This window comes from Hippocampus guttulatus, chromosome 10, assembly GCF_054856545.1.
Source record: "Hippocampus guttulatus isolate MCC_2025c chromosome 10, RoL_Hgut_1.0, whole genome shotgun sequence".
Taxonomy (NCBI): Eukaryota; Metazoa; Chordata; class Actinopteri; order Syngnathiformes; family Syngnathidae; genus Hippocampus; species Hippocampus guttulatus.
Window position 1 is genome coordinate 15,518,230 of NC_141270.1, and position 27,496 is coordinate 15,545,725.

The 27,496-nt window shown below is 41.7% G+C and overlaps 2 protein-coding genes across 9 annotated transcripts; one reads left to right on the forward strand and one right to left on the reverse strand.

The window, feature by feature from the left end:
* Nucleotides 1-8,797, forward strand: znf518a (zinc finger protein 518A). 2 transcript variants are annotated; one of them, XM_086121643.1, is made up of 4 exons: nucleotides 62-132; nucleotides 3,892-3,959; nucleotides 4,533-6,674; nucleotides 6,807-8,797. In XM_086121643.1, exons 3-4 carry the CDS (start codon nucleotides 4,541-4,543, stop codon nucleotides 7,472-7,474), a joined length of 2,802 nt encoding a protein of 933 aa, XP_085977769.1. In that variant the 5' UTR covers nucleotides 62-132; nucleotides 3,892-3,959; nucleotides 4,533-4,540; the 3' UTR covers nucleotides 7,475-8,797. The 2 variants fall into 2 exon arrangements, with proteins under 2 accessions (XP_085977768.1, XP_085977769.1); XM_086121642.1 differs by lacking the exon at nucleotides 3,892-3,959 and having other exon boundaries at nucleotides 1-132.
* blnk (B cell linker) lies at nucleotides 8,635-27,493 on the reverse strand. 7 transcript variants are annotated; one of them, XM_086121645.1, is made up of 23 exons: nucleotides 27,359-27,493; nucleotides 26,868-26,930; nucleotides 19,017-19,054; nucleotides 16,230-16,295; nucleotides 15,233-15,279; nucleotides 14,654-14,697; nucleotides 14,447-14,561; nucleotides 14,089-14,192; nucleotides 13,907-13,979; nucleotides 13,684-13,767; nucleotides 12,395-12,420; nucleotides 12,296-12,315; nucleotides 12,097-12,124; nucleotides 11,914-11,965; nucleotides 11,680-11,734; nucleotides 11,566-11,590; nucleotides 11,448-11,478; nucleotides 11,109-11,187; nucleotides 10,989-11,017; nucleotides 10,798-10,847; nucleotides 10,621-10,704; nucleotides 10,380-10,541; nucleotides 8,635-9,022 (listed from the first exon to the last, which is right to left on the reverse strand). In XM_086121645.1, the coding sequence occupies exons 1-23, from the start codon at nucleotides 27,425-27,427 to the stop codon at nucleotides 8,864-8,866; spliced, it is 1,503 nt and encodes a 500-aa protein (XP_085977771.1). In that variant the 5' UTR covers nucleotides 27,428-27,493; the 3' UTR covers nucleotides 8,635-8,863. The 7 variants fall into 7 exon arrangements, with proteins under 7 accessions (XP_085977771.1, XP_085977777.1, XP_085977772.1 ...); XM_086121651.1 differs by having other exon boundaries at nucleotides 11,680-11,704; nucleotides 11,914-11,991; nucleotides 12,093-12,124; XM_086121646.1 differs by having other exon boundaries at nucleotides 11,680-11,704; nucleotides 14,432-14,561.
* Between the last annotated feature and the right edge of the window lie 3 nt (nucleotides 27,494-27,496).

Below are 27,496 nucleotides of genomic sequence, written 5' to 3' on the forward strand. Positions count from 1 at the left end.
AGGACAGGTTGCAGCTTGGTGCCATCAGGCTAAAGGCTAAAGGCTAAAGGGGCTCAGAGACTGTAATCCCCGGATGATGAAACCATCATGGCTGCCACTCGCTGAGCTGTCAAGCTCTCGACAAAAGAAAAGGTAAAAACCGAGACAATTGTATCAACAACTGCTTTGATTAAGGATTCGTGCAGCCTGGGAGCTTCGATTACAGCGTTATCCCGACGCCACGCGAAAATGTGGAATTATCGTAACTTTTGTCGCTACGCGTTTCAGTTATCAAGTTATTTCGACTATGCGGGCGTCTAGTGCGTCACGTTATTTTTAAATAACTAAAACGCTGTTTTACGACACATTTTCCCCGTTAGTTCGACACCAAACGCACACGGCGTGTTTTACTGGGACGGTAAAGCGGTGACAAGTCTTTGACTCGGTTGCTTTCAAATCGTCACTTCCCAATTCCCTAAGCGTCTGTCGCTTACAGTCTCGTCACTTTGTTATTGTTAAGTTATAGTGCAATGGCCTCCCCACTCACGACGAGGCTGCTATGATACGATTACTTCGTATACTTATTCCGCTGAATATATTGGTGCTTTTGCAAACTCAAACCGTCATTTTAATGCAACTACTTCTTAGTGCATTTATTGCCTATGGTGATCAAGCAGATATGAACATATATAGCGACGGACAGCTCGCTGTTGAGAGGAGTTCCGCGTTCCGTCCTAGGGAAATGATAGGATTTCCACGCAGAACAAGTTGAAACGCAGCCAGCAACAGGTGGACATGCAGCAGAAATATTAGTGTCTCTGTTGTAGAGATTTGCTGCACAGTATACAAATACTGCACAGTGAATGATCTCTGTTCCATTCACTTGTAGCATCAACAGTTACTGTGTGCAAGGGTCGCAGATGGGATTTGGGAACGGAGTTGGAATGTGGGGGCGCCGAACGAAAGTAATGAGAGAAAATAAATTATGTGTGCGCATATATATATATATATATATATATATATATATTGTATGTACAGACCTGTATATATACAGTATACTGTATATATATATATATATATATATATATATATTGTTCTACTTCTTCCTTTCATAACTTTGCTGGTGTGAATCGGGAATTTCTCCACTGCGAGACTAATAAAGGTTTTCCTATATATATATATATATATATATAGAGAGAGAGAGAGAAACAAACAATTATTGATCAAAAATGCCGACCTGATCACACATGATGAAATTTGTCTTGAGTTCTTGAGGAACAGTAACACTTAAAAAAATAGATCTGTTGGCTCAAAAACCAACGATGTTGCTATTTCCACAGACATTTGAAGTTCAAAGTTCCCTCGCTAATTCATGGTTCTGTTATTGCTACTCCACTCTATGGTGGGTTTTCGTTTATGACCATAACTTAATCGATTGCAGTTTTTCCTCACTGTTTTGCGGGTTTTCTTGCTGTATTTCTTATTTATAAGTCAAGTCAGTCAAAAGGAGGAAAAAAAGCAGATTTATTTATTTTGGGAGGGGAAATTCTTTTTCCAAAAACCAAGACAATGAACATGAACGCTTGTCCCCATCCCCCCCCCAAAAAAACACCTTTGCATCTTCGTGGGTGCATTCAGAAATACACTCCGAGCGCGCTGCTTCACTCAGACTGTTGTTCAAATGTGCCGTTTGGTTATTCAGAGTGCATCAAAAAATGGAGTTCAGTGCAGGCAGTACAACGTCAGTAAACAGCTGCGTTCATAAATTAATGGGAGCAGAGCAGCTCTACATCCGGCACCATGGAAGGAGGACCATGAAATATTTGCTTAGCGACCTATATTAGTTTTTCTTTTGATCTTAAAATTGCTTACCTTAACGGGAATCCCACATTGCATTGTAGCCAGAGGTACAAGCTTAGTGGATTAATGCACTTTTTAAATTGATGCTGTGCAAATTGAAATTTAGTTGCCATGACTATCGTTGCTGCTTCTGTTCTTTGGCGGGAGTTGCTTCTTCCTTATCTTCTTTAAAAGAAGACGATGACAAAGGCGAAGACGACAAAGATGAAGATGAAAACTATGATGAAGAAGAAGCAGCAGCAATGGTAGTCATGGCAGCTAACTTGTGGTTTGCACAACTTACAAGGCACATTAATTCACCAGGATAGGGGATTCTTGGTAAGGTAAGCCTTTTTAGGATAAACAGAAAAACGTTAATGTAGTTATTAAGCCACTGTTTTGTTAGCCTTGTGTGGTGCAGGAGTGCAGTGTGCACTCAGCTCACATTTGTTTATGAATGCAGCCTATAATCAGCAGCTTGCCATTTTGGCAGTGACACGTTGGAAGCACCAAAATTGAAATACATCTTGATTGTATTGTTTGTTATATGGAACAAGTGTGGGAAAAGTCTAAAATGTCATTTTCAAATTTGATCTGTAAAGCCAAAATACGATCTAGCACGAGACACAAATCAAAAACGGCCCGTGATTTGTTTTGGATGACTGGAAGTTGTCACTGACATTACTTATACTTATTATTACTAGTCTTTCTTATACTGAACAGAAGGTGGGGACAATGTGATGCTTAAAGAATAAACAACACACACAGAATGTAAACAAAAATTGGAAACCAAATTGCTCTTTGATGTTTGTTCTCCACTTTTCTCAATTTAATATAGGCATTGGTCTTCCCTCCCTGGCTAACTGACAGTTAATTTGCAACAGAAGAAGAGGAAGGAATCTATATTTTAAACATTAACATGTTAAACACAAAGTAAAACATTACAAAATATTTAAAAATTTTGTAATGTTCCCTAAGGTCACTTGCGCCCCCACTGGCATCGCCCCCCATGACATCACACCCCTCTATTTAAGGACAGCTCTTAGGTTCAAAGTATCATAATACATAGTATATGAAATATTTATTCCAGCAATTCCGTTTTCACAAAGAGCTCTGAGTTTCGATCTTTTTTGAGCTTTGACTTTTGAGATTCACAAAAATAATCTGCCTGGCTCTCATGCCTGGTTCTCTTCCATATATAAACAGGTTATAAGAGATGCGGGTGCGGCTTTCACATCGGCGTGTATGTTTAGCAGAGGAAAAATAAACACATTTTACAAGGAAGGAAAAGGTTTTGGACTAATTGATTTAAAAACTATGCATTTTTTCCGCTATGCCTTTAGGGGTGTTCACACGGCAACATTTGCTCTGGTGCTACACCGGCGCTGTGCCAGTGGAGCGGTCACACGTGCAAATTTGCTCCGGGGTAGCCCCGGAAAACAGCTTACACCGGAGCAAAGTTGATCCACCTCAGGGAGGTGGTTTAAAAATTTGCTCCAGAGCAAATGCTCGTTTGCGGAGCAGCACCGATGTAAATTTGCACGTGTGAACTCTCCAATTTGCTCCGGAGCAAATGCTCGAGGAGAGTTTATTACGTACGGCGAGAATGCGTTGCTTTCGTGCTCTGTCGGACTTCCGTCATGTGTTTGTTTAATAACGACACAAGAAATGGCTGGTAACAGTAGCAAGCACCTCTTGGGTTATACCATCTCAACTAGAACGGGTGGGGGGATAGTCCCCAAACGTCATCTTTCCTTTTGTCGGAGACTGGACTGTCTCAGAGTTGTTTGTGTAGTTTGTTCCTTTGTTGTGTGTTCACAACCCCCCGCACCCCCTTGGAATTTATTTTGTGATTTCCTCTCTTGATTTTCTGTTTGGCGCATTACATATTTGCTTTTCTGAGTGTTATTGAAGTCATCGTTGATTTTCGGGGGCGGTCACTCTCGAGCAGAAGGCACGGAGACCAAGAAAGAGAAGGACATGCCTGTACAGTAGTTGCTTGAGATGTGTAAAGGTTTTAAAAAGAACCAACACGACAGCTCATTTGTTTTCTGTCGTTTTGCTCCGCTGCAGAAACTGCCGTGTGACCGCAAGTGGAGCTGCACCGACACTGCGCCGGTGCTAACACGCTCAGCGGCTTTGTACGTGTGACCGCTCCACAAAATTTGCTCCAGTGTAAAATATACCGCAACAAAATACATCGGTGTAGCGCCGGAGCAAATGTGTGCCCTGTGAACACCCCTTATGACTAATCAGCATTTTTTACTTTGCCTTTAAAAGCAGAAAGCATAAAACACGAAGAGAAGGCAGAGCCACATGTGGCTCTGGAACTACGGGTTGCACACCCGCTCATCAGCAAGCTCTGCAGGAGCCTGATAACGATCTGAATCATTTGATTCAGGCCTGTTGAAGGGGGGAATTATTGCAGATTTGCAATCCATGTTAAATTCCCTTTCCAACAACACCTGTTTTGGGAAGATTGACCCAGTTGTTCCTTCGGGTTCAAAGGAAGGAGGCCACACCCCTTTTTCACACGCCTTAACCCTTGCTCCGATTGATCTGAAATCAGAGATTTTGTGTCGTACTGTCAACAAGTACACCAAGGTTTATTAAAATCAAAATCCGCTCGGGTTAAAGTCACTGTTTGATTTAGCATGGGTGGATCTTTAATTTAAATGGTTGTGCCTTGTGTTGATTTCTTGTACTCATTTCAGAAACCTGAATGCTCATGGATTTGTTGGATATTTGCAAAGTTACCCCTGCTGCAAATAAAAAAACGTGCGCACGCAAGAAGAATAGAGTTTGGCAAAAACGGCTCCGCCGAAGGAAACGTTCAACTCAGCTCCCAACTATGCAACGTGAAGCTAAAAATGGACCAAAGAAGATAACTGAGGAACCCAAACAAAGCACAAAATGGCCTTCATCAAAGAAGCCCCACCTGGAGGCCCAACAGAGTGAATGCTGGACAAACCACAGTAGGCCTATAGATGCACTCAGGTTTACATGCAGTCAATGCAAGGACAATCTGGAATATGTTCCCAAAGACTTGATGAGACACTTTGAGGAAAACCACAGTGGGAGCGCACCTGTTTTTCCTTGTCATATGTGTCCTTTTGATGCACACAACTTCTCCTACCTTCAAGTTCATCTGTTAAGCCACAAGGACACTTTTACTAGTTGCAGCATTTGTAATGATGACGTGAAGCGCACGTGGTCTGAACTGAGTGCGCATCTGGCAACGCGTCACTGCCAAAATGGCAAATATTCATGTGGAAAGTGTCAGAGATTCTCTACAGGCGACGTGACTGTGTTTTTAGAGCATATGTGTGTATATCATCTTGGCCTCCAAAGAGCAAATGAGATTGAACGTCACAAGGACAATACTCAGTTTGGGTCCATCACGGCAAATCAAACTCTATGTTGTCCCCATTGCGCGTATGAAGCACCTCAGAAGTGGGTGCTTGCAAAGCACATGAATGCAAACCATAGTTGCCAGAAAGGTAACCAAAAGAAGGAAATCCGTTCCATAGCAAGGAAATCAAACAGCAGTCAAATGAGGCCTAGGTTAACAAGGAGTGCAGTGAGGGACATGTGCTGGTTGACACAGGATTGTCTTTCTCTTCCAGGTAGGGACTTCCTAGATAAATATTGTCATTTGTCTGACCCTCAAACAACACTAAAGAAGACCCAGCAGTTTTTAATGAAATCCGTTGCCGAGGAAAAGGGTGACCGGAAATGGACCAAGGCTCTCAAATCTGTTCTGTCTAATGTTCCTCAAGACATGAACGTCGTTACCAAGTCCGAGAATGGCATCATGCAGAATTCCGAGGATCTCACTGTCCTCACGGTCCAGAACAAGATAACTTTGGCTCAGAATGGTGCTAGTTATGCTAACATGCTGAAGGTGGCGGAGGAGACAGAAAAAGAAAGTCTTACCCCTGAAAATCCCGCTGGTGAAGCTCATGTTGGCCAAAAGGAATGTCCAGTAATTTTGAATGATGACCCACATTGCCTTGAGAATGAAACTAAGCTAAGTAACAAACCGTTAACTTCCAACTACAATGAACCACTTGAGTGTGTCCAGATCTTGGAAAACGGAGAAAACCAGCAGACCAACCAGCAGACCAACTTGAATAATGGGGGAAATATAATGCCTGAAGATGAGCAACTCAGTTTCAATGGAATCAATATTTCTGATGAGCCAATTGTCACAAATGGAAGCCAAGACCAGAAAGCCACTTATAAAGACGAACCCAAAAGTAAGACTGTGAGAAGAAAACGCAAAAGAAAGTCCAGATATAAAAAGATAAAGAAAGTAACCTCTGAATTAGCCTTAAAGATTGTGTTAAAGAAAAATCCTGTCAAGCAGAGGCAATGGGTGTCACAGAGCCCTCTACTTACAATAGACGTTCCGGTGGGGGACCGGTGCAAACGACCAAATCCACACAACACAAAAGTGCAGGTCTCGGTCCCGGTGACTGATCAGCTTGACCCCCAAGAAGCCATAGCATCAGCACATGCACCATCAGGAGCTGAATTTTCTCCACATTGTGCTGCAAAGTCAGCTGGGCCTAAAAATGTACTCGTCAACCAGCCTCTTGTGTTTGAAGATTTACAATTGCCACCTGAAAGAGATCGCGATGATGCAAATCATTCGCTGCACTTCTCGGAGACAGTTCTTCACAAAAGCATCCTGTCAAATTTAACAAAGACTGCAGTCAAAGTGTGTCCCGAGAACTCGCAGCTTCCCTCCTCCAGTGTTTTCCCAGTTTGCAGTGAGTCAGCTGTTGATGGAGCCACTCAAAGCAGCCACAGCAAGTCACCCCTTCTTTCCCAACCTGCTATTACATCACATGGTAAGCCTGCAAATGAAAGCTCCTATCGAGATAAAAATGGCTGAGGGTTTAACCCACTGTTTTATCTTTTGACTTCACGTTTGTGTTGCAATAGTGTACATTTCTGAATGAGTGTCAAATTTAATCTCACAGGTGTGATAAACTCAGGAGGAGCAAGGCCTGCACTGTTCACAGAACAGAGTGACCAGCGTGTCGTGGAGCCTCCAGACGTCAGATCAGACCGTCTCAGCAATACCGATCCTCCATTGGAGAAAGCCATCCCACAGGAATCATGGCCGGCCTTCGTACACTGCCGGCAGCCTGCTCCAAAAAGCCTGCAAAGAACCCTGAAGTTGATAGCCATGAATCCCTCTCAGCTAATAAGGTGCCCAGTGAGAGACCAGCCTGTTGTAGTACTCAATCACCCGGATGCAGACATCCCAGAAGTGGCCAGGATCATGAACGTGGTCAACCGTTACAGAGGAGAGGTGCAGAAGGTCGTTCTGTCACAGAGGACTCTGAACGCACTTTCAGCCATGGCCAACGGGACCCATGAGACAAACCATTATATGGACGCTCAGAGCCAACCACCGTGGTGTGGGGAGAACTTGGTTCAGGAAAGGTTTGTTTTGAAGCTCAGGCTGAGGAGACTGAGCAGCAAAAAGTATGAGGTGGTCGGTGCAGTTTCACCCAACAGGAAAGTGGCAAAGAAATTCAGATGCTGGTTTTGTGGCAGGGTTTTTGAAAATAAGGAGATGTGGTTGGTCCACCGGAAGAGGCACCTGATGGAGTGGAAAAGGCCAAACTGTGAAAACTTTTAAATGTCTCATACACTGGAAGATGACTGCAATACAGCAAAGCAATCGTAGAAGCAGTGACAATCAGATGAATTAGAAGTCTTAATTAAATCTTGTTGCACATCCTGGACAAGCTCAGGGTAACATGACCTACCATAATCTTTTATCTCGTCCAGTTTGAGTAGCACCTTTAGAACTTCATGAAGGGGTTGATTTAATTATTAGTACCCTTTATGTTTGTCTATGCAAATGCTTTATTTAAATTACACTGTCACGTTTTAGAAAACACTGTAAATGTGTATTGCCACATAGTCTTGAGTTGTATGTACGGGTAGGCTGTAGCTAGCATATTTATGTTTTTGGAATGGGATGCTGGGACTCATGTTCGTCAGACCAAAAGCTGTGTAGTGTTAAAACAGAAGAAAAAAGCAATAAGCTGTTTTATTCAACATTTATTTATGGCTCTTCTGTATAGACTTCTTTTTTGGGCCAATTAACTAATTCTTGTAAATGTTTTGTAAATCTGAACTATCGTTCCAATCGCATATTTTCTGTGAACGATTATAGTTTTTTTTTCATCTAGCGGGAGCAGATATTACTTAACGCGCTACGTTTTTATACCTAAAGTTGTGTTTTACGATGTCAGCGAATGACAGTGTTTTTTGTTTTTTTTCTTAATCCCCCCAAGGCTGGATGTCTCTCCCTCCAATGTAGTTTACTTTTGTTTGACTTGAAAATGATAATCTAGTTTTGTTTTTTTTAACTTGCACTATGAAAGGAGGATTTCGATTTCCTTTACCTCACCCCAAGCCAACAACAATCTCAAACCGGTCTCCTCCAGTGGCGAAACATTTCATAAAGCAGCCATTAGATCTCAGTATTGACAGCACAGAAAGTGTGTGTGTGTGTGTGTGTGTGCACGCGTTTGCGTGTGCGTTTGTGTTTGTGTGTATGTCATTCCAGGACCATCCCTGTCTGTGACTCACTGTAAATAGCAAACCTTCAGCTCAGACAAGAGGTTTCTAATTGTACATAGTTGAGCTCTGGTACTGTGTAAGAGTAAGATATTTTCATTAAGTGCCTTAATTGGTTTTGTTATGCAACCAATCTGCATGAGCATTATTTGTTGATCAGAGAATAAGTGCAAGTTGTCTGCTCCTGGTGACATGATTAAAGGAACCGAGTTACGTATTGCTTTTGCTTTATTTAAATAAAATTACAACTTGAAAGTTGCCGTCTTTAAAAAAAAAAATCCTGCTTCTGCTCAAGCAACACTTTCTCAGCCTTTTTGTTAATTTGAATACTGCTGGAGAATTGCAAAGCATCTCAATAAACATGTTGAAAGTCTTCTGAGTCTGCAAATTCAGTGCCCCATGGCGAGCCTGCTTATCCCGCGGGCATCACAGACGAGGGTTAGAATGCTTTAGAAGTCTGGCAGTGATGTCCAGATGTGGTTGGTTGTTTCACAGGAAAACACAGCCTGGCAGAATCCTTGCTGTTGCTCTTGCTGTCAATCAACACCAGAGGGTTCTTCTGGTGGTGTTCGATGATGTGAGAGACGCTGTGGAAATACTAAAAAGGATAAATCAGTTTAAGTCATAATAGTGAAACCTTTCAGTTATCCAATGCCACGTGTCTCAAGAATTCATCCATTTATTTTATGTTCCGTTTTGTCCTTATTAGGTTTGCAGTTTAACCGAGATTATCCCAGATGATTTTGGGCAAGAGGTGGGATGCACCGGGACTGTTTTCCAGCCAATCACAGGGCTCATAAACTCCTGATTATTTATTTATTCTTTTTTGGGGTGGGGTGCGGTCAGCCTCACCTCACCTAATGTACAATCAGGCTGAGCTGGCCTATGGGCAAATGCCCAGGGCACTGGCATCTTTTAGTGCCAATGTGGTGCTCTTTAACAGAGACCGGCTAACAATGTAGAGGATGAATCCCATCGATCTAGTTACGGTACTAGTTACGGTATGGACAGCAAAATGAACCAATCAACATCAGTAGTAGAGCTACGTGGACTTTGGAGTCATGTACAGTATTAAAGTTTTATAAGACTGACTACAGATTGACTCTAAGAATCAAACCTTTTAATAGCATTATTTTCACACTACAGCAAACAAACATGCAGTACACAGTCATCATTTCATGAAATTAAATGCACACATACTGTATATCATAATACAAACAGGAACAAACCTAAAAAAACAGCATTTACAATTGTGAAGAATTAAAGAGATTTATGTCAATGACACATAAATCTCTTTAATTCTTCACAATTGTAAATGCTGTTTTTTTAAAATCCTTTTCAGATATGAATTGAATACATGTGTCATGAATCACAGTACAGTATGCAAAACAGTCACTGCTCTGATTGGCTGCTAGCTAGCAAATGCAAAATCCGTGCATGAGAGATGTACGCAAAAGCCAAAGTAACAGCAAATGAAATGGCATTAGCTTGTGAATTAATGAGCAAAATGCTGTTTTGTTTTAACTTTGACTTGATCCTCCTTGTGTTATGAATGTGTTGAGCAAAGTTCTGGATATGTGTGCATTTAATTTTATGAAACCATCATTGTGGTAAATATGTTAAACAATGACTTCTCAATTACAGAGGGGCATGTAATGGCCTCAGTCAGAATACTTGGGCAGATTTTTATTTTATGTATTTATTTTTTTGTCTGTCAGCTCAGCCCTTTCGTGTATGTGACTTAACCTGCATTGCACTGCAGGAACAATTTACAATATCAAATTAATAAGTATCCAGCTTGATTCATTTGGCTGAAATAAATTGTAATCTTAAACATATTCTTGTCAACACACTGTATTTAAAATAATTTTGGACGATAAAATGCCGCCATCCGCTGTAAGAACTGGCATGGCTGTACGACGAGAGAAGCAAATAAAGAAAATGTACAAGTGTACCTCTTCTCCTTTCTTTTCCCTCCCCAGTGCGTACTGCTGTCTTGTGTGTGTGTGTATCAACCGGATTGGGATGTTGTACACTCTGCCTTTATAATACACCACCAATGTGTAGGGCTGATTTGTGTCCTGCCTGGAACTCTTCCTCACCATGAAGGCCCCGTCCTGAAGCAGAAACCAACACGGGGCATGGCAAAGGTCATTGATTATGTAAGAAAAGTGCAGAGCTTGGTAAGACTCCTACTTGATTTGCGTGAAACAGCAGCTCTTCTGCAGTCTTACGGTCACATTCCCCAGCAAACCATGGCTTCTCATACACCTCTGAATCCTGAAGGGAAGAAGAAAATCAACAATCAATCCATGGCAAGTTTTAATTGATTCATTTTAGTGTTATGCCCATTTCAATCCTCAGATGGTAAACCTTGTGTTGGTCTGTGGCCCCATTTCCAAGAGATTCACTGTCAGTTTGTTCTGGTACACAAAGACAACTTTAGTTTCAGGAAAAACAACATTGGGAAAATTCCGATATCTGCTCTCTTGGTAAGCCACAAAGTCCTCCAATGTGGTTGTTTCATTGAATGTATTCCCAACAAAATCTCAAATGTTACTTACTGAGGAAGTTAGCGTTTGGAAAAGGTGTCCTATAAAACAGTCACAACAAATGACAGGTCACAATGATTGAGAGTAATTTTGCTCACAGGTTTTGCATGCAAAATACTGCATGTGCCTTACTTTGGCCGTTTCATATCCAGAGTAAGCGATTTTGGAGGATGTGCTTTACGATCAGGGTCAATCATTGGTAGTGTTCGACCTGTAATAATCCACACAGGGTATCAGACTGGGTTATCAATCCGTTCAGTTTCTAAACTGCTTGTTCTCCACAACTGCCTTTGTATTTCTGTCATCGATGCGCAATAATCTGCTCATATTTCAAAAGTGTCGAGATGCAATTACAAATTACCAATTTGTACAACAATATGTAATTAACAGTTTATGAGACATAGGGATCTCTTGAAAAACATGTCTGCTCATTTCTTTTGCAGTTTGGCTGGAGCAAATACAAATACTTACGCTCAAAGTCTCTTTGTTTTATAGCTTGTGCCTGAAATAAGAGTAATGCACGCAATTTCAACAACAAAAGGGCCAGTCAAGAAATCTCAAATGCACTGTCTCGACTGATCGAACCTACCAGCCTTAAGGAAGGTTTTGCTGGCCTGATCAAATGAAAACAGGCCTCATCAAAGCATTCATCATTAGACCGTCAACAGAATGTCATGTAAAAATTGTTGTCATTGTGTCTTACCCTGTTGGCAAATGTTTGGCTGGCTCTCCAGGTTGGTCATTGACATAAAAGGAAACCACAATAACAAGTGCAAATGATGTCTATGAGAAGTTTACTTGCTTTAGGAAACAGTTCTGCATCCACTTATTTTTGTTATTACACTGGTCGTCCTCTAGGTGTCACAATTTGCCAATTTACGAAAATAGGTCTGACTATAATTACAGTGAATCAGTGTTTCTTCCATTTGATACTCACTGTCGTCATGATCCCACACTTCGTATGACGAATCACTTTCAGCCTGATGCTCCTGGATGATCTCACGTTTATGCACGCACACGCACACACACACACACACACACACACACGCGCGAATCAGTTTCTAGTCTAGCATACCGTGTACAGTATTTTGATTGGGCTTGGTCATTTGTTCACACTTACAGCACAGGGTGATCTCATCATTTGTACTCTTAAAAACAAGGACAGAATAGTGACACATGTATACATGCTATTAATTGGGCCGTCTATGTTTCTTTTTTTCCATTTCATTTTAGAGCTGTATTAAAAGTAAAGGCTAATTTCACTCTCAAATGTATTATTTTAAGGTGAGTACAGTAATAGGTAAGTATATAAGGTTTACCTGTATGCCGAAACATGAGCCTGAAACGATCCCATAAATACATTAAAGGAACAAACCTTATTTGTTGTCACACTAACACACTTATACGAAAAAGCTCACCTCTTGGTCTGGAACTTCATAAAACTCTGGGGGGAAAAAAGCCAAATTTGTATTTCAGTGTCAATGTATATACATGCCAGTAGTTAATTTGATTTCTTTTTTATTGTATAAATGCACTTTAATGTTTTAACAATGTTCTATTCAGTTAAACACATCAACATACTGTGCATCACACACACACACACGCGCGCACACACACACACACACACACACACACACAATTTTGACAAAGTAGGGCAAAAGTAATAAAAGTAAAAAGTCGTACAAAAAATCCTCAAGTAACATACAGATACCTGAAAAATACCTAAGTACAGTAAGAAAGTATTTGTGCTTCATTACTTCCCAGCACCGTTAAGATCAATATTCATAAATCTAATTTATAAAGTTTCTCTACAGGTATAAAAGATTTTATTATATCCATATTCATTCATTGTGCATGTTCTTAATTTATTTTGCACTGATCTATTGTTAGAGGAATCTATGAGCAAAATTGTATCATGTTTAAAGTTTCATTTAATTTGGGCACATCGAAGCGTTTGGGTGCGTATCCAGCACCCCCAAATGCCTGCACACAAAGGCGCCGGCCATCTGGCCGGGGGACTGTTGAAGTCCACAATTAGCACGTCAATACAGGTGGACAACCACAGGGGAGAAGGCGACACTCGGTCACAAAAGGGGAATGAATAATTCGGGAACAGCGGTTGAGCAACAAAAGACGAGTTGAGAACACCCGTCGCGCCCAGACGACATTGACCATCCGCAAAGTCTACAACATGCTAATTCGATGTAGACCAGCCAGAAAAGGCGCCAATGTACTGGTGGTTCAAGTTTGAAAAACAGGTAACCAATCACTACCGAGGAGCCGGACCGGGGGTGCGGCATGCAAACATCGGGGGCAGTGTTTTTTCTTGTATTTTGCATATGTTACAATAAAATGTCGAACTCGCGGTGGCGGGACTGAGAGTGTGATCGCGGAGCAACTAACCGTCGTTCGCTCTCAGAGATCCGCTCCCGCCGATATTGAAGACAATTTTCCTGTGTGCCGAGTCATTTCTTTAACTTTGTCCGAGAAAATCTCTGACATCTATTTGACGTTATATTAATCCACAGAGCGATGTGTTGTAGTTTTAAATTAAATTTAAAATTTTAAATTTCCCCAGTGTGGGACAAATAAAGGATATCTTATCTTATCTTGCCTTGCTATAAATTGAATGGAAGCAAAAATTGGGAGGTGTGGCCCTTCAGAGCCTTCAGCAATTTTTGGATTTATTGCATATTGTTTCACCTACCTGAACTGGGTTGACACTTTGGTAAAGTTAGTTGGGATATAGGGTGGCCTTTCATGGTTCTGTTTGTATGAAACATCTTAGCATCTAATGAGAGATATAGAAAAGCATCATCAGGAAAGTATTTTTGTCCAAGTAACATTTAACAGTGAGGAGCATTTGGTACCAGCTTTTACTATGCTCAACTTTCACATTTGTCCTACTTTTATTCAGAGGTGTAGCTTACCCGCAGTGGGATTGTCTTCAGGTTCCACATAGTTGTCATCCTCGGTATTGCCATCTGGATTGATGTAGTCTGCCTGTAGAGCCACAAGGACAACACACTTTAAAGTAATTTCTTTGTCTACAAGATAGGTTGAATTGACAAGCATAATTTATTCATGCTCGTGTCTTGAATCTTGATCTTACGTCATGACTGTCAATTTGTGTGGGTTCCGGGGGCAGTTGTCGGGATTCTTTGCCCCGTTTGAAGGCCTTTTTGTGTCCCAGATTTAGCCCATGATGGCAGCTGTCTGTAATGGAGAAGCAAAGCTTCAGCATTTGCATAACGTTTCCTTCTGAATCCCCCTGAGGTGCTGGTTTGAAAGTGTTTCTATTTTAAAATGCCACACAAAGCACCTGGTTCAACTTGCTGTATTATAGTGATGATGTACAAGCTATTGTCAAAACTAAGAAACTATCAAAGTTATAGAAAAAGGATCAGTCCATGTTTGAATTTTGAATATATCAGGAAGGATTTGGCCTTCACTACCGGTGGCACACTGACCAAGATAATCCCCCGTTAGGAAGGATGAAGAAGAGGTTGTGGTGAAGACTTTTTGACTGGGAGGCAGCTCGTAGTTGATATTGCGCTCTTGTGGATTGTCGTACATTTCATTATCCTGTGGACAACATACATTGGAAAGTGTGCCCGTTTAGAAAGAACTGTTGGGCTGTGTGAATAAAGTTGCCATATTCTATTTTTCAAACTTACATAGTCTGGTTCATACGCATCCTCAGGACCCACCATGTCTTCATCTGCAATCACCATATTGTATTTTGTACCTATCTATCTATCCATCCATCTTTACACACTTAAAAGGTTATATCTATCTATCTATCTATCTATCTATATACAGGGCTGTATATACAGGTATATATACTGTATATAAAAACTTGGGGAGAAGATGCAGATGTAAAAATGTAGATCTACAGTAATATAACTGAGGCCATTGATTGTGCAGACTTTAAAAATCAAAATCAAAAGTTGGGGCTATTGTCAAGACAAACAAATAACATTATTGATTTTACACTAAACTACAAAACGGAGCCTTGTACTGTTTAGACATATGTAAATGATGACATTTAATATTTGGTGGATTAGTGTGGTTGGTAAAAATATAATGGTAAAATTAATTACAAAACTGTCTCAAATGACAAATGAAATGATCAGTCATTGACCTGAAACCGAACATGAGAAAAGAAAGGTTTGGACACTGAATTCATTCTTAAAACTTTCCAATGAGTCACGGTGCCCCTGCTGTGGCTCAGTTTGCCTTTTCCATCACCTTACCTCTGTAGTCTCTCACAGGTACCTCTGGACCTGGTTTGCTTTTCAGTCTGCCATATGGAAAGACAACATAAACAGAGTATTTATGACTGAAAAGTGATTTGACATGTTTTCCACCCAAGCACCCACCCGTTCATACATGCATCCACCCATCCATCCATCCATTTAGTCCAAACAACGAAAACCCTTGTTGGGTCTAAAAGTGTGAGAAGGTGGAAACAGTTTTGAACCGAGCAGACGTGTAAATCGGTTCGATAACACAAATCTTCAGTGTAGCAACTCTGTGTGATCTCTATCCTTAGGGGGATTCAAATCAGAAAAAGTAAGTGAGACAGAGGCCATCTGTTTGAGCTATTTTTGGCTTCATAGTCTTTCCTGTGGAAATTACTGTGAAAGCAGAAACATTTGCCACCAAGATTCATTTTTAGATGTTAACAATCTGCCATTGTCATGAACAACGCACATGTAATTTCATTTGCTGTAATAGTAAGGCAGCATATCGTTCATTTTCCATGCACAAGTACCTGTAGTCCATTTTGGGTCAATTTAGCCTCCTGATAGTTGTCTATATCGCAACACAGACAGATCTGGGACTGTTTCAAACTCCCCTGTGAAATCCCTCTCCACTGATCCATAAAAAATCACATATACATGACTTAGACTCTTCTTGCTTTGAGATTCTATCATGACCCTTCAAAGACCAACAGGGGCATGTCTGGCAGTAACCTGTGCAAATATTGGGGGACACGGAGAGTTCTCGGGACTGTTTCAAGTGCACTCTGGTACCACAGTCTCATAAAAAATGACACATATTTATTACATGTACAGTTTCACAGTTTCAAGATTCCCACCATAAATTATTTTCATTTTTATGTATTTGGGGTCACCTTACAAAAGGTTTTATTGCTGTCTAATGTCAAGACGGGTCCAATTTGACCCGGGCAGTATGTAAAGGCTAAAAATAAATAAATAAATAAATAAAATCAAAAGATAAATGTACCTTCTAAATTTATTCAGGTAGCTGGAATCATTCTTCTGGATGTCCTGAGCAATCTTTTGAAGCTGCCTAGAAAACAGATCAACTCTCTTGGTCAATGAGAAGCTGCAGTATAAACATTAATGGGGAAAGGGTTAAATGCGGTGTTCCTTTTGTTAGTTCTTCTAGAAAGGCAAAGGCACATATGCTATAGTCCTTTTGGTGTTTGCATCTGTGACACATTCCGATAAATATCAAAATAAAAGTTGCATCATCGTTCACATGGTGTCAAAAATTCACATAGCTTACCGAATCTTTGCTGTGGCAGAAGCTGTGAGTTGACTAAAAATGTCCATGTTTGTCGTCAATCCCCCTCCTCTTTACATATTTATGTGTCAGTTATGTCATACTGTACTGTAGGTTTAAGTAAGTCACACCTTCGTCACCAAGAGGTTGGAATTCATTATAGTGCTAAAAAAAAGAAAAAAAAAGAATCACTTCTCTTTTCTACGCCAATGTCTCCCCCACACTTAACATAACACACACAAATGTTGATTTGGGTGACCACAGTTTTCAAGAAAACCTTTGTATCAGCAGGTGCATGTGGGAACCGTCCGGTGTTGTTTAAGGTTGTTATCGCACTTCCTTATTTTGGACGATTGCAATGAACACATCTGAAGGCATGTACCGGTACATGTAAGTACATGTTAGACCATTGGATTTTTAGACTCACTCGTGGAAAACTAGTTACATTTAATGTAGTTTGACTCAAATAAAAAATATACGCATGTACTGAATGTACAAGACTAATGGCATCTCTATGTGATTGTGTGTACTGTATATACACACACCTTCAATAGTATTGAGACACACATTCTGTATTGTTGCTGCTAAGAGTGAAACAATTTGTCTTTGATATCTAAAGATGAATATGAAACGCAAGATCAACATTTCCAAATTCATTTTCAGGTTTACAAAACACAGAAAATTGCACAATATGTTAAAACAAAGTGGACAGTTTGAGATGATCAAAAGCATTGGACCAGATAGGCCTAAAATAGACCACAAGTGAATAACCCTTGCGAATCCTTTGCGTGTTGTAACTACACAAAACCTGCTGTGGCCCATTGAAACAACCAAACTTTGGCATTCCTTTTTTGTGAAGCCTCTTTAAATGTGTGTGTCTAATGTTTACATCAACAGTGGAAATACCGTAAGTGAACACATCCCAGAAGAAGCCAAACTTAAGCCACACAGTGACGTGCGGTGAGATTCATGACTGCTGAGTCATCTCCACACTGTTCAAGATAGTCACTGCTAATACAAGGTAACGTTTGTTGTTGCTGTTTTGTTTTCTTTTCTGATCTCTCTTTTTTAAAATGTAAAAGCATTTGAACTTACCTTTATACTTCATATATGTTTCTGGTTTCGTAACTGTGTGATGTTTCTGATAAACTAATCCGTGTCAGAATTGGTCAAGAATTGAATGTGTTTTGATGAGTTTATTGGAGCCAAACACAGTGACCTCAATACAGGTGAACGGAAGAGATCTCCCGCGGACTCCAGGTTCAAGATGATGTGCAGATCCTCAATCAGTCAAGTCTTCCGATGCAAAAGTGTCAAACTCGCAGCTTGATCCGGCCTGGGACATAATTTAATGCAGCCCGCTAAAGTAACACATTCACTTTTTTGGGGGGGGGGGGGGGGGTGAAAATACTAATACTGGAAATTTTCTGACCCTTAAAAAAAAAAAATCATTACCAGGTCCTTTTTTAAAAAGAATTTAATAACAGTTGAGCACTTTTCATTAGCTTCTGATTTTGAAACTACGGTAGTTATCCATCAATTTCATGTGTATATCTAATAATATGATATGAACATTCATTTATATGGTTTCACAGTCGTAATGGCCGTCTGAGGGAAACCATAACTACGATGTGGACCCTCATCATAAATAAATTTGACACCATTGTGCCATACCCTGCGATTGGCTGGCAACCGGTTCAGTGTCGCCCCGCCTACCGCGCGAAGACAGCTGGGATAGGCTCCAGCATCCCCCGTGACCCTTGTGAGGATAAGCGGATCGGAAAATGGATGGATAGATAGACCATTGTGCCAATGGAGCACAGTGCTGCTACATGCTGGCAGTGGCAATGTACTTCCTTGACTCCAGAGTGCACTCAGTTGCTTTTCTGGCTGACAGGAAAATGTTATCTTTCACACACATTCATTAAATATATCAGACACACTGTTGAACATCAGCATGTGCAGTACATGTGTTGATAAAACATGCCCGTATATTGGTGATGTAAAGGCAAACAAGCAACGCCTTTTGTGTGTGGGATCCCGCCAACTGTCGGTGTTGGCAATTAATGGGTGTGTAGCTGCTGGAAGCACTCAAAGCGCAATGCCTCTGTTACCTTGTCGCCCATGTATTTGAACAGGAAAGGCGCAAATTCAGCTATTTTACTAATTGAATAGTATGGGAACACTAATGTAGATTACAGATTTAAAATGAATCACTTGCTTGCAATGGCCAGGATTGTTGACAAAAAAATCAAACATGAAATTGGAATTCAAGCAAAAAATAAATTGAAGCAGCATTGGAAAGAAATAAAATACAATGTTTTGGAATCTCTAATCATCTGTAAGCATGTCGTACTGTAGGATAATCATTTTACTTTCAACGACAATGACAATCTGGTATGAGAACAGTACTTTACTCAAACGTAGTGTTGCCAAAGGCATTTTGACATTTATGTTTGTTTTAAGGCTGAGGTGAGTAATAAGAGTGTGATCCTTGGTACTTACGGTTGATGGAACTTGCTCATGTCGCCATCTGATATGGTCTGTTCAGACAACAGAGATTAGCTGCATACAGATCTGATAAGTAACAAGATGGCTTTGTCGAGGTCATTTTGCACATGTCGGCCTGTTTGCAAACAGTGGATGGCAGTATTTCACTTCATCATGTTGTGAATGCCCTCTGCCTTCATTGCAATTTGTTCCTTAAATCATTTAAAGGTGATACTGGGGTCACCCTGGGGCATTTCTGGGGCACACGTTCATTTCCATATTTTAACAAGCAGCACTGTCTCACCAACAGTATGATAACAACAATAGACAATGAGCAGCATTGCATCAGGAGGTGCCCGTGATGAGTGTTACTTGACACTGCGCAATCTTATATTTGTGAACCGTGTGGTTCATATGAATGGACACCATTTGTGAACGATTTTAGTATACTATATGCAAAGCAAATTATCTGAAAAAAAAAAAAAGGTGCCGTTGTTATATGGTGTATGCAGGGCAATTAAAGACAGACCACCATCAACTGATGGGAAATTGAGACTCTTCATGGGTGTTTTCGGAATGTGGGAGGAAGCCAGAGTAACTTGAATAATGCAAACTACACAGAGAAAAGCCCACGGAGAGATTGGGATCCGCTTGGACTGCGAGGCAGACACTTACCACCAGGCCACAGAGATGCTATATTATCACCGGCAATAAATGGGGAAACAAAAAAATGTACCGGTAAATTTTCTGGTGTCTAACTATTTCTTTGGAGCAGCAAGGCAATCGTAAATGAAAGGGAAAATGATTACCATAAAATATGCAACAATATCAACTAAATTATGTATTCCTTCTTCATTCATAATTCATTGCTCCGGGTCATTTTTTGCTCTAACTCTCTCACTCTCTTTCTCTTTGTTTTATATTTGGCCGAATGTTAGGGAACTCTGTGACAATAAAATGCCATGTAAACAAACAGAATCAAAGAAACACATTCATATCATATTCCAAATAAGCAGTTTTTACATGTAATGAATAGTTATTTCTTAAAAAAAACTGCAGTGATGTTCTACTAAGACTCTCGATGTACAATTGTATAAACCACTTCAGGGAGGCTTTTAAAGCCACTAACTAACATGACCTTTGTTTGAATGTAGGAAGCTCCAGGTAAGAGACATCACCCAAAATTAGCGCAAAGTGAATGCCCTTGAAAGCAGAATCTTATTATTTAACCATTTGTAAATCAGAGAGTGAGATTGCTTAATATGAAAGGCTTTACCTCCTTCAAAGAAAATGAACCTTGACCCCACACTTCATCATCATGCAATTTCCACTGGGGAAAAGGGTGTCTGTGTAAATCAAATTTAGCCTTTCGACACAGAATAAAATATCAAATAATCCACCTCAGTGGATACTTAGGCACCGTCCCAGTGTTGAATTATTTATAGGAGTGTCTGTGCTTGTTCAAATGAGACACAACTTCTCTCAGAGCTGCAGTCTATATCCTTCCTTCGTATTGCACACTGGAAGCCATGTGGAGAACCCCTTTCAAATCTTAACTCACCAGCTGTTAGAATGGTGTTCAACCGCAATTCGTCAGCACTTCTTTTAAGCATGACTTCTCTTTTTATATGACGGCTGTGTGAATATAATACAAATATAATCTGTTTTATGGTGAATTAAACAATGTCCAATGTCATTTACCAATTCATATTTCCTTCAGTTTTGTGCTCTAGTTATATTTTGCAACTGCACTGATGGCTCAAAATAAGTTGGCTCAGTTGCTTAGGGGGCAATTTTTTTTGTTGTTGCCAGAAATCTCTCCAGATCCCAGATTTTCACCTATTGCAGGTTGGTTAGGAACATATCCCCTGTGACAAACAGGATTCACTGTATACAGTTGTCCCTCACTGTATTGCGGTTCACTTTTTGAGTTTTTATTGTATCGCAGATTTTAATAAAATTTCACAGATTTTTCGTTTTCAATTTGTTTCATATGGACTCTCACTGCAGAGCAATAAGCGGGAGAAAAAAAAGTGCCAAAAGGACATATGATCTCCACAGTTTAGGATAATAAAGGAGAGAAAGTGCAACGTTTGTACTGCAAAGTTGAAGTGGCTTCCACAACTGCACATCTATGGCAAAGTAAAACTTGTTAGCTATTTTTGTTCTTGTGACTTCAAGATGGCTCTGCGAGAGTGGCTGCCTTTCCAGCAGCTCCTATATTTTGTTCTTCTACTTCTTCCTTTTATAACATTGCTGCTGTGAATTGGGAATCTCTCCATTGCGAGACTATTTTCTGAGACTATTACTGTTTTCTTTTCTTATCTTAATGACATATAGCCTTTCACTGCGAGTTAGGATGAATCGTAAACCTTCCACAGGCCGTCAAGGCTACACCCAGCAGTTTTGGTGCACTTTCATTTAGTGAACAAATGGTCAAAAAATAAACACGAGCACATTCATAAACGAGGTCCTGATGGCCAACAGCTGACGCCAGGTTACTCAACATACAGAGTGGCTAATAGGTGAGCCAGTTAACAGTCAGCCAACTCCAAAATTACATTCGCTGACTCCCATGTCACTCAACAGGCCAAGCTGCGCTTTTTACAGCCACCCACATTCAGTCATCGAAAGATACTATACTGTATAGTGTAGAAAATGAAAATGACAATCCCCAAGGTCACAAAAATAATACCTGCACATCACAGCCATAGTTTGAACTGTTATTGTTCATAGAGCTTAAAAAAGTGTACAAAAAAAAAAAATCCTCGTCTCACCCCCCCCTCGGGTGGTGTCCGTCCCTCATTCAGCTCGGGTCCTCTACCAGAGGCCAGGAAGCTTGAGGGTTCTGCGCAGTATCCTTGCTGTTCCCAGCACTGCACATTTCTGGACTGAGATGTCCGATGTTGTTCCCGGGATCTGTTGCAACCACTCATCTAGTTTGGGGGTCACTGCCCCGAGTGCTCCGACCACCACAGGCACGACTGTCACCTTTACCTTCCAGGCTCTCTCCAGCTCCTCTCTGAGCCCTTGGTATTTCTCGAGTTTCTCGTGTTCCTTCTTTCTGATGTTTCCATCACTTGGGACCGCTACATCCACTACAACGGCTTTCCTCTGCCCTTTATCTATGATCACGATATCTGGTTGGTTCGCCATTACCATCTTGTCAGTCTGGATCTGGAAGTCCCACAGGATCTTCGCTCTGTCATTCTCCACCACCTTCGGAGGTGTTTCCCATTTTGACCTTGGGGTTTCCAGTCCATACTCCGCACAGATGTTTCGGTAGACTATGCCAGCCACCTGGTTATGGCGTTCCATGTAGGCTTTCCCTGCCAGCATCTTACACCCTGCAGTTATGTGTTGGATCGTCTCAGGTGCCTCTTTGCACAACCTACACCTTGGGTCTTGTCTGGTGTGGTATATCTGGGCCTCAATGACCCTGGTGCTCAGGGCCTGCTCCTGAGCAGCCAGGATGAGTGCCTCTGTGCTGTCCTTCAGGCCAGCCCTCTCTAGCCACTGATAGGACTTCTTGAGATCGGCCACTTCAGTTATGGTCCGGTGGTACATCCCGTGTAGGGGCTTGTCCTCCCATGATGGTCCCTCTTCCAGCGCCTCATCTTCTGTTCCCCATTGTCTGAGACATTCTCTGAGTACGTCATCCGTTGGAGCCTTCTCCTTGATGTATTCATGGAGCTTGGATGTTTCATCCTGGACAGTGGCTCTCACACTCACTAGTCCCCGGCCTCCTTCCTTTCCTATATATATATATATATATATATATATATATATATATATATATATATATATATATATATATATATATATATATATATATATATATATACATACACACACACACACACACACACACAGTATATATATAAAGAGTCTCAGATATGAAGAACTGGACAGCACCAGGCCCGGACATGGCTAACCTACTGGCTAAAGAAACTCACAGCACTCCATGAGCGCCTAGCAGCACAAATGAACCAGCTGCTGAGGGATGGGACTCACGAAGGGCGAACGATCCTGATCATGAAGGATCCCTCAAAGGGTGCAGTCCCATCCAACTATCGGCCAATAACCTGTCTCTCCACAACATGGAAGCTCATGTCAGGCATCATTGCGGCTAAGATAAGTGGACACATGGATCAATACATGAGCGAAGCACAGAAGGGCATTGGGAGAGATACCAGAGGTGATGCACTCTCCCCACTGCTGTTCTGCATAGGACTGAACCCCCTAAGCCAAGTAATCACCAAGACAGGCTATGGATACCGCCTCAGAAATGGAGCTACAATCAGTCACCTCCTCTACATGGATGACATAAAGCTGTATGCTAAGAGCGAAAGGGACATAGACTCCCTGATCCACACAACCAGGATCTACAGCAGCGACATCGGGATGTCATTCGGGCTTGAGAAATGTAGTCGGATGGTGACTAAGAGAGGAAAGGTAGTCCGCACTGAAGGGGTCTCACTCCCTGAAGGAACAATAGCAGACATTGATGACAGCTACAAGTACCTCGGTATACCACAAGCCAATGGCAATGTCATGATTCGGTTTAGGGACCAACAGGTGGCACTGTAGGGCTCCCCCAGCAGCTGCACACCTGTTGGTCATTTGGTAATTAGTTGTATAAAAGGACTCCTGCCCGAACACTCGGTGTCGGGTCATTGTTGCTCTTGCTACTGTCATGTGTGTTGCTGTTTGCTCTTAGTTTCTGTCATGTTTAGTTCATTGTTATGTTTTAGCTTTAGTCATGGTTTTTGTTTGAGACTTTGTTTGTTTTGGATGTAGTTTTCTTTGTTTTAAATACAATTCTTCAAATACACCCTGCTCCTCCCTCCTGCCTGCTTTTTGGGGTCCACCACCACCTCGCAACGTGACAGGCAACAAGGAAAGCGGCTACGGCCAAATACCTCCAGCGAGTGAGGCAAGTCCTAAGAAGCCAGCTCAATGGCAAGAATAAGACCCGGGCAATAAATAGCTATGCCCTGCCAGTGATCAGATACCCTGCAGGAATAATAAGGTGGCCAAAGGAAGAGATTCAGACCACGGACGTTAAGACCCGAAAGCTCCTAACCATGCATGGAGGGTTCCATCCCAAATCCAGCACCCTGAGACTGTACGCAAGCCGAAAGGAAGGAGGCCGGGGACTAGTGAGTGTGAGAGCCACTGTCCGGGATGAAACATCCAAGCTCCATGAATACATCAAGGAGAAGGCTCCAACGGATGACGTACTCAGACAATGGGGAACAGAAGATGAGGCGCTGGAAGAGGGACCATCATGGGAGGACAAGCCCCTACACGGGATGTACCACCGAACCATAACTGAAGTGGCCGATCTCAAGAAGTCCTATCAGTGGCTAGAGAGGGCTGGCCTGAAGGACAGCACAGAGGCACTCATCCTGGCTGCTCAGGAGCAGGCCCTGAGCACCAGAGCCATTGAGGCCCAGATATACCATACCAGACAAGACCCAAGGTGTAGGATGTGCAAAGAGGCACCTGAGACGATCCAACACATAACTGCAGGGTGTAAGATGCTGGCACGGAAAGCCTACATGGAACGCCATAACCAGGTGGCTGGCATAGTCTACCGAAACATCTGTGCGGAGTATGGACTGGAAACCCCAAGGTCAAAATGGGAAACACCTCCGAAGGTGGTGGAGAATGACAGAGCGAAGATCCTGTGGGACTTCCAGATCCAGACTGACAAGATGGTAATGGCGAACCAACCAGATATCGTGATCATAGATAAAGGGCAGAGGAAAGCCGTTGTAGTGGATGTAGCGGTCCCAAGTGATGGAAACATCAGAAAGAAGGAACACGAGAAACTCGAGAAATACCAAGGGCTCAGAGAGGAGCTGGAGAGAGCCTGGAAGGTAAAGGTGACAGTCGTGCCTGTGGTGGTCGGAGCACTCGGGGCAGTGACCCCCAAACTAGATGAGTGGTTGCAACAGATCCCGGGAACAACATCGGACATCTCAGTCCAGAAATGTGCAGTGCTGGGAACAACAAGGATACTGCGCAGAACCCTCAAGCTTCCTGGCCTCTGGTAGAGGACCCGAGCTGAATGAGGGACGGACACCACCCGAGGGGGGGGTGAGACGAGGAATTTTAATTTTTATACTGTATATATATTTCCACACACGTGTTAAAAGTTGTTTTTCCCCACTCTGTTTGGAAAACGGTCAGAGCCTCCAATCGTAAATGCAAAACGCGTTCAATATTTCTGTAAAATCCTCGTGTGTGTTCAAAAGATGAGGAAGAGGAAGAAAGAAGACTCAGGATTGCATGCGTCCAGGCAGATTGCATGTTTTGTGCTGTTCGACCATCTCAAGTAGACTATACACACGATAAGAACAGTAAGAATATACCAGCCAATTTTTTCCTCGTCATGAGTCGGGTCTCTCACATCTTAAAAATTGCCCTTCAGTGATGTTCGTAATCTAATCAGAGTGTGTGCACTGGAAACATGCAATGTGTTTTGTGTGATGCCGCGGACTAACAAAAGAGCGTATCCTGCCTCACTTTCACATCGGCAATAAAACTCATAGCGATCAAAACAAAACCTTTGTGCCGGGCTAAATTTAAAGTCCTCTCATGTTAATGTGAATATATTATTTGGGAAGGAGAAACACAATAACAGTGTAGCTGTTTTGCTAGCCTTGGCATCCTGTGATTACTACCATTTGTTTTGATTTGAAGGTAATAATAATACAATTTACTATCTTAGTTTAACAAGATGCAATCACACAATTTAGATGATGGAATGTTTGAGAATGTCAGTGAAGAGAGAAGCCTCAGCCCATTAAATATTTGATGAGTTATACAGTTTAATGGGGGGGCCTGGTGGTGGACTGGTTAGCACATCGTCAACAGAGGTGCAGGGTTCGATTCCGGCTCCGTCCTTCCTGCGTGGAGTTTTCATGTTCTCCCCCGTGCCTGTGTGAGTTTTCTCTGGGTACTCTGGTTTCCTCCCACTTTCCAAAAACATGCGTGGCAGGTTCATGGAACACTCAAAATTGTTCCTAGGTGTGAGTGTGAGAGTGGATGGTTGTTCTTCTATGTGTGCCCTGCGATTGGCTGGCAACCGATTCAGGGTGTACCCCACCTACTGCCCGAAGACAGGTGGGGATAGGCTCCTGCACGCACCGTGACCCTTGTGAGGTTAAGCGGATTAGAAAATGGATGGATGGATATATCAGCCACGGTAGAGTTACGTGTAATATATATCCAGAGACCAGGCCCGACTCATTTATGTTCTTTACAAAACCACATTGTGGGTCGGATTAAACCCGTTTGCAGACCTGATCCGGCCTGCCGGCCGTAGGATTGATACCCCTGGCATACAGTGTGGTCAAAAGGGACAAAGTAGTGAGAGACTCGTTACTTTTTTGTAGGAAAGTGGAAGCAGAAGTGAACAATTATGGCCACTGACTACATCCTCAAGTAGAAAGGGAGAAGTAGGGCAACTGAATTGTTTTATGTATTTAATTTTGCCTCTATCACAATGGTCATGTTTACAGTGCATTTAAAATGTAAAATTGACAACTGTACTTGAAATATTGTATGTAATTATGAAAAGACAAATGGAAAATGTTGCACTGAATGTACAGCATCCCAAACTGCCTCTTAATCATTTTTGACAAACAGCCTCTGTGTATGTTATCATTGTGCTGTCGTAACAGCATAATCCTATTGCTTGCTAGGATTTGTCCATTTGGAAGTAATTAGAATGGCAAATTGCTTAGCTGCAAGCCAGATATGGACGTCAGAAGATTAAAACATGAACAAATAATGGATAGTTATTTTCAAGTTGAACCAAACAACCAAACAAAAACTGGGAGCTACAATACTCACCATGAGTTTTCGTCCCCATATTTTCACTCTGTTGGCAGTTGCAGCACAGTCTTCCATATTGTTCTGGCAATAAACATTACATCCATCACCATCCAATGTAAGATTTATGCCACTCCTCGCTCAATTACCAGCATTAGTATTCCCAAAATATACATTTTTTGCATTTCTGTCATGGTCAATCCACTAATACCAATATGTAGAATCTTTATCAAGAAAACCATTGATGCTGCTACTGTATACTTTAAATTATGAATGTTATTGAATAATGTCAAAACAAATCTTTTTTTTACATTATTTTTTTAATGTTGACATTTTGTGTTACAAATCAACCCAAATTAGCTCTATACTGAATGCCATCGTTGATATTCTACTCACTTAAGATGCTGTAAGTCACAAGCGGAGCCTGATTTACAGAGGAAATAGGTCAACGTGCCTTCCTGGCATCCGTCTGCACTCTCAACGTACCTCATAATGTTGCTCTTATCACTCACCTTGCCCATAAATAAGGCCACTTGGCGCTGGTCCCACCCATCACACTGCTCTCTGGATGGCAAGTTCATTTCATTCACAGCAGGGGCACTCCAAGTTGAAGTGTGTGTGCAGTAATAGTACACTGACCCGTCACATCC

Coding starts and splice junctions, on each gene's coding strand:
- znf518a (XM_086121642.1), top strand. CDS start 4,541: ATGCTCATGGATTTGTTGGATATTTGCAAAGTTACCCCTGCTGCAAAT. Junction 6,675..6,806: donor ACCTGCTATTACATCACATG/GTAAGCCTGCAA, acceptor TTAATCTCACAG/GTGTGATAAACTCAGGAGGA.
- blnk (XM_086121644.1), bottom strand. CDS start 27,427: ATGAACTTGCCATCCAGAGAGCAGTGTGATGGGTGGGACCAGCGCCAA. Junction 15,280..16,229: donor TACCTGAATAAATTTAGAAG/GTACATTTATCT, acceptor TCCATATGGCAG/ACTGAAAAGCAAACCAGGTC. Junction 9,023..10,379: donor GGGAAAAGAAAGGAGAAGAG/GTACACTTGTAC, acceptor TATCCTTTTTAG/TATTTCCACAGCGTCTCTCA.